Source organism: Amphimedon queenslandica, unplaced genomic scaffold (genome assembly GCF_000090795.2).
Source record: "Amphimedon queenslandica unplaced genomic scaffold, v1.1 AMPQUscaffold_11302, whole genome shotgun sequence".
NCBI classification, from domain to species: domain Eukaryota; kingdom Metazoa; phylum Porifera; class Demospongiae; order Haplosclerida; family Niphatidae; genus Amphimedon; species Amphimedon queenslandica.
The window spans coordinates 1-6,310 of record NW_003548455.1 but is presented as its reverse complement, the minus strand read 5'-3'; the positions used below and the strand labels follow the sequence as shown (position 1 = coordinate 6,310).

At 38.0% G+C, this 6,310-nt stretch overlaps 2 protein-coding genes across 2 annotated transcripts in view; one reads left to right on the top strand and one right to left on the bottom strand.

Moving 5' to 3' along the window:
• The window catches only part of LOC100634247 (spectrin beta chain, non-erythrocytic 1-like), a gene marked incomplete at its 3' end in the record, with an annotated part of 1,845 nt that extends 526 nt beyond the window's left edge, over positions 1 to 1,319 (bottom strand). Inside the window, exons 1-7 of the mRNA XM_020005539.1 lie at positions 1,121 to 1,319; positions 876 to 1,046; positions 637 to 750; positions 518 to 582; positions 350 to 430; positions 183 to 298; positions 1 to 83 (exon numbers count right to left, since the gene is read on the bottom strand). The exon at positions 1 to 83 is cut by the window's left edge and continues 170 nt beyond it. Of these exons, the coding sequence (XP_019861098.1) occupies positions 1 to 83; positions 183 to 298; positions 350 to 430; positions 518 to 582; positions 637 to 750; positions 876 to 1,046; positions 1,121 to 1,213 (723 nt within the window). The remainder of the gene's footprint in view (positions 84 to 182; positions 299 to 349; positions 431 to 517; positions 583 to 636; positions 751 to 875; positions 1,047 to 1,120) is intronic.
• A 101-nt stretch (positions 1,320 to 1,420) lies between these two features.
• Positions 1,421 to 6,156, top strand: LOC109589453 (uncharacterized). The gene is made up of 8 exons (XM_020005540.1): positions 1,421 to 1,504; positions 1,560 to 1,767; positions 2,241 to 2,454; positions 2,666 to 3,100; positions 3,758 to 3,919; positions 4,355 to 5,060; positions 5,342 to 5,543; positions 5,923 to 6,156. Exons 1-8 carry the CDS (start codon positions 1,489 to 1,491, stop codon positions 6,047 to 6,049), a joined length of 2,070 nt encoding a protein of 689 aa, XP_019861099.1. The 5' UTR covers positions 1,421 to 1,488; the 3' UTR covers positions 6,050 to 6,156.
• Positions 6,157 to 6,310: the final 154 nt, after the last annotated feature.

Here is a 6,310-nt window from a genome sequence, read left to right as displayed (position 1 = left end):
TGCTTTGAGTCTTGAGAAATAATGATAATAAGACACAAGGTATGTCATTATTGACTTCTCGTCGAGATAAGGTACCATCAAGTCTATAAAAAGAAGAGGAGACATTGCATTATCATTAAGAATAGAATAGTGGTTCTGTGTCACTACACAGCTATGCTGCACTATTATCAATCCATATGTACCTTCTGGGTCTAGAAGACGTGGTATACCAAGCTGTTTTTCGGCAACCTCAAAAGCATTGTTCAGAGTTGCTATGGGGTTCTTGGAGCTCAAAGAAGGATAGTCCACAAGATCAGGTCTGCATACCAATAATGTATAAGGACAACACTACAGAGGCTTAGCTCATTACCTGTGCTTGTGGATAAGAGCATTAAAAGCTAAGCCGTCCTTCCAACTGGTGGTAAAGTTTTGAACATCAACACCGGGATAACTATGAATAAATTATAAATAATAGTCTGCAGCTATTAGAGCTGATTAAAATGACACACCAACTTTCAATCAACAAATGGGTCCTTACCCTGACGTTTTTCTTTGGCACCAGAGCAATAGTGCCTCTTTAGCCGACTTGATGTCACTTGAGTCCTATAGGACACATAGCGATAGCATTAAATGAAATACTATTGATTTACTGCTTACGTCTAGTTGAATGCTTTGAATTTGAAATCTCAAAATAATGGTCCAAACCAGACCCAGGGTCAGACGAGGGTTCCCATCAACAATATCAGCTGCTCCAGTAGACGGCAAACTTACCTATTGGACCAAAAAAAGAAACAAAATTATGAGATATAATTATTATTATTTTTAATTAATATTAGTCAGGCTAAGTATAATACAAAATCATTGCCTTCACAGCATACTGGTGTTTTCTCTCTTACATTTTTCTTCTGAAGAAACGCCAGAGCTTTACCAACGTTCTCTATCTGGTTGATCCTTAGTCTCCCTCGACCGACTGGTCCCAGATCTTCCCCGGAGAGCCTTTCGAGGAGTCTTATTAGAGCTCTACCATCACAAAGATCTTTGAAAAGATCATTCACGTGGAGCCCAACCTACAATTTGCAATTAGAGCATGCGAAATTAACCGTAAACAGACCCAGGGCCTGCAGTAGATCTATTTGCTTACTTTAGATAAATGGGAGTTTATCCATTTGGTGAATGTTTTCTTTTGAACTGCTTCCAAATCATCTTGCAGCTGCTTAATCCGGACTGTAGCCATGATGAAATGGATTAGAAAAGTCCAGCTAAATCTAAGCTAATAGTTTCTCTTTTCAATGCAAGATTCAGGCAACAACAATTATGTATACAAAAGCAAATGCAAAGAAGAGAAGTGAAACGCCCTAAAGAGCATTTGCTTGTTGTGTTTATTTCAAAGTGCAAATTGAGTGGGCGTTGGTGGGCCATAAATAACAAGCCCATCCCATCTTTCTACATTCCACCAAAGTGGGAAGGACAGCTAAAAAACAGGAGACTGCAATTTAGGAAGGAGATAAGATGTCCTCTTCGACTAGTAAGTAACTTAAAAACTGCCTCAAAGCCTCACTCTTTTCTCCCTGTACTTGCAGGTGAGGAGCAACTTGAAGGCTCTGTTGAAGGCCGTGGCTCTTCGACGCTTTCTCCTGCCCGACTTGTCGGCGACCAAGTGACAGAGCTAACAAAACATACTATCCTGCATGCAGCCATGATACTAGCTCCACGTAGCAGTGTAAAGCTACCCTCTGGATCTCACCGTATAGAGCAGTTTTGTCAGGAATTACTCACTGCATTGAATACGTTAGTAAATGAAAAATTAAGTGCCCAGCCAGGGGAAAGTCACTTTTCTCCATGTTTGTACTTGTATATGTACTTGTATATGTACTTGTTTATTTTCGCTTAGATTAAGGCACTTTATGTAGGAGTTGTTAGTTGGTTTAATCAGGCATTGGTTGTGCTATTACCAGTATTACTAAAGCAGCAACTTTCACATATACAATCTATGCTGTACTGTAGTGTTTGTGAGAGGATTAGTATTTCTACTCAGTGTTTTCTTCCTTTTAAGTTACTCAAGGCTCATTCCTTTCATTGCTCAGCCCTTGCTTTCACTCATTTATACACTCTTGCTCATGCACAATAATCTTAATGACACCACTAAGCAAGAACATGTCATAATGTAACCTACTGTTGATTTTGTGTTAACAATTTAAACATGTCCTATACCTACTTAAACACTTATCACCCTCTCCTTCTCTCCTCCTCTCTTTATACAGACACAAGAAACCTGTTACTAAAAAGAAGAAGCAGCCAGTAGCAAGCTTACCAGTCACAGAACTTGTGCCGAGTCTCGAGGTACTCAATTTCTACGAGGGCGTGTCTTCGTTTGAGGAATTCACGGCAGTCGTTTGTCAGAGTATCATAACGCTGATGGATACTGAGTTCGATCAGTCAAAATTACAGTCGCTCTGTTGGGAGTATTACTCTGAAGTAATTATTAATTTGATAAGAATCAAAAATAATTGAATAATGTGCTTTCTAAAGATCTCCCTCTTTACTCCTATGAATAAAATATCCCATACATTTATGCGCATCAAAATTATCATTGTATACTTATAATTGTATTACTTATTACTTCATCATTATATCCTTTTATCATTCTGCTCTCTCTCTCTCTCTCTCTCTCTCTCTCCTTATTTAGTACTTTAAGGCCGAAATTGCTTACCCTAAATGGTTCTCCCAGACAGACCTCTATAACTTATGGCTCATATTCTGCTCCCATCTCTCCACCCTTAGCACTCTCCTTGATCCTGATATACTCAACGATATCTTGAGAATGTTTGTCGCCAAGGCCGGGTTCACCTGGAACGAGTCCTTCCAGCAGGGAAACCACACTAACCTCGACTTCATCAAGTTTCTCAGCACGCTGGTCGACTGCTTCTCAAGCATTTATGTAGACTCTCGTGTAATATCTGAGATCATTGTTGATATGAAGGATGAAGTGGTCAATGGCGTACTTAGGAAAGGCTACCTGTTCAAGAAAGGTCACCAGGTCAAGAACTGGAAGAGAAGGTTCTTTATTTTGACGAGAAACTCACTCACGTACTACGAATCAAGAGAAAAGATGATTGTGAAAGTTAGTACATACTCGTGTAAATAATGATGTTTCATCAGTACTGCATGTCTATTATGTCATCATAATATTGAGTACAAAATACACAGATCAGTGCATGCATGGTCTGTTATTGGTTAGATAAGCTCTGCCTTATATTGCATGTACATGCTATGTGCATTATTTGATAATGAATTGTGCATATATGACATTATTTTGTGGTTTACACAATTGTACAATGATAGAAATGCCATTAATAGTGTTGGGTAATTGTGGGAGGTATGTCAGGAGGTTAGTTGTTATAAAGAGGTCAGCCATTGACTGGTTTCTGTTTTTAGCATTGTCTTGCGTTACACACCATGTCATACTGGGTAATAGTGATTTAACATACTACAACATAATGGCTGCATTCTTTAAACAATACTCTTATTATTATTATTCATTATTATTATTATTTATTATTATGATATAGTTCACTTGTGTTAATAACTATAAACTATAAACAAGCCACACAATGTGTAATGTCTCTATCTCTGTTTGTCTCTCTCTTATCTTGCTTCACTTATTTACTCTCTCCTTTCCGCCTCTCCCTCTAAACCCTCTCTCTTTCCGCCTTCCCCCCTCTCTCTCCCCCCCCTCTCTCTCTCCCCCTCTCTCTCCCCCCTCTCTCTCTTTCTTTAGGGTAGTCTGGCAATAAATGAAAGTACCCACACTGAAGTTTTAGAAGAAAAAGGAGAGAAGAGACACAAGTTCCTAGTCACGTGTGGCTCATCTGGTACCGAGTACATAATGTGTGCCGATGACAGCAAGACGAGGAACGAATGGCTACTTGACATAGCAAAAGTAAAGCAAACGGAAACATTAACAATGTTAATTCATTTAATGTTGATATATACTTATACACATTCAGTTCTGGGATTATTATGAAAATAATCATTGCGTGTTGATAATGAGTGCCTTGTGTTTTAAGTGCTACAATTGATAAAAATTTGTGTATAAATCATACTATCCTAATACATACAAGCATGGATGTACTTGTTTCTAAGTACATCCTACATATTTGAAGTCCGTGATGTGTGTATGAACAACATTTGGTGTTTGTGTATACTCGACTGTTTATTTTGCATCAATAACAATGGCATACAGCAAAATAAGGTATTATTCCCCATTTGTGTTCCCTTCTATTTTCGTAATAAATAATTCCCCTTTGCACACATTCAATTTTTACTATGATAGGATTGTTACCCTCTTTTCTCTCTCTCTATTTCTTTTCTTTAGGCAATTCAGTTAGAGAAAGCATTCGTCCGTAGCACAGAGTCAGAGATTAATAACTCCATAGCAACATTCTATCAATTAAAGTACGGAACTTCAGAGCCAAACCTCTCCAGATTGGACAGCACAATACGTCACGCCACCATGAGCAGCTCCTCAAGAACTCACCTCAGAATAAAGAAGATATCGGAAGCAGGGATAGCAGGGAATGAGGACTCATTGCTAAGAGGTAGAGACTCTGAGACAAACTTAAGCTCCAGCTCTAATCCTCGTCTACTTGAAGAGGGAGGAGAGAGCCCTGGCTTGAGCGGAAAAGATGGCGATGATTTTTACGAAGAGATGAGTGGTGTAGGTGGCGGAATTGAAGAAGCAGCTGAAGACAGTGATTTAGACGATGGGGCATACACTTTCATGTTCCATGGTAGCCCGGGAAAGACTGCGGCTGCCTCAAGTAAAGAAAATGAGAAAGAAATCCTCCAGTCGGATGCAATGAAGAGAGCTATACAGTTATCACTGAGTGTGACTAGTATGGAGACGTCACCGGTGAAATCACCTCATAAAGAAGCCATTACCATTGGCAATGTGAAGGAGCAAACTGTCATTAATGAAGAAAATGAGGAAGAAGACAACGGTAGCAGTGCTGCTGTGTATCAAAGAGATCCTACAGTTTATGTGGACCTAGAAGCTAATGGTATCACTTCTAGTGGAAAAAGTAATTAATGCATGAATTAATGCTAGCTATTTCATTGCCTTTATTGGGCCATTGGAGAATGCTGTAGTCTTTATTGGGCTGTGTAATGATAACATATCAGCATGTGTACAGTAGGCCTATTGAAGTTTATTTATTTCACATTCACTGGTGCATCCTTATTGACTAAAAACACCACCACACACTCTTACACTATAATAGTACCTGATTTTACATACTGTATACTATAAATGAGAATTGATAACTATATTATAATCCCAACACACACACACACATACACACAGGTATGGAAGAGAGTAGTGATTCACATTTGGAATGGGTAGAACCTCCAGTACCTTCAAGGCGTCACAAAAACCTCGGCCAAGCCACATCGCTCCCTCCTCTCTCTACCACAAACTCAGTCAGAAAAGAGAGCGATGAGGTATACTTACCAATACTGCCCAACATGAGTCCTCAGCAAAGATTACCTCCACCAGTATCACCAAGGTAATACGTGATTGAATTATGATTATACTAGAATATATGCATTATTATAAAATAATTTCTTAAAATGAGTCAAATAATTGTGTCCAATGCATTTTAATTGTAATACAACTTTTGTATACCTGGTTATTATTGTTTGTGTACAAGATTGCTAACTGCCAACAAAGCTATTTGTAAACAAATAAAATTCATACAAGCGTCTCATTTTTTTGATATTATTTTGCTTATAGCAGCTGCCAGTTTGTTGGGCCAATGAATGCATAAATGGGAGACAGCAAATTTAAATTAAATTACACGCTTTGGTGACAAGCATCACAATAAGACCAAACGTCACACATACACGTAGTGATTGATAGTTAAATTATTTGTTTTGTTCCATTAGGAAAAGTCTTGCGTTAATAGACAAGGTCACCACACCCCCAACCACACCCAGCAGAACAGACGATAGTGACATATATTATATACTACCTCCAACTGTACCTCCCCACAGAACTAAAGGCAATAACTGAGTGATGAATTATAATTATTTCTTGTATTGCACAATACAATTCATAAAACCAATTTTTGTTTCTGTTTATTATTATTATTATTATTATTATTATTATGAAAATTAATTGCTGTGTTATTACATTATCTTATTATTGTAATTATTATTATTATTAAATATTTCTATGAAATAATTATAACTGTACTGTACATATCACAAGCCAACAGTACACGTACATATGAAGGAAGAGCCGTGGTGATGTCTCTAATTAATGCTCACCACT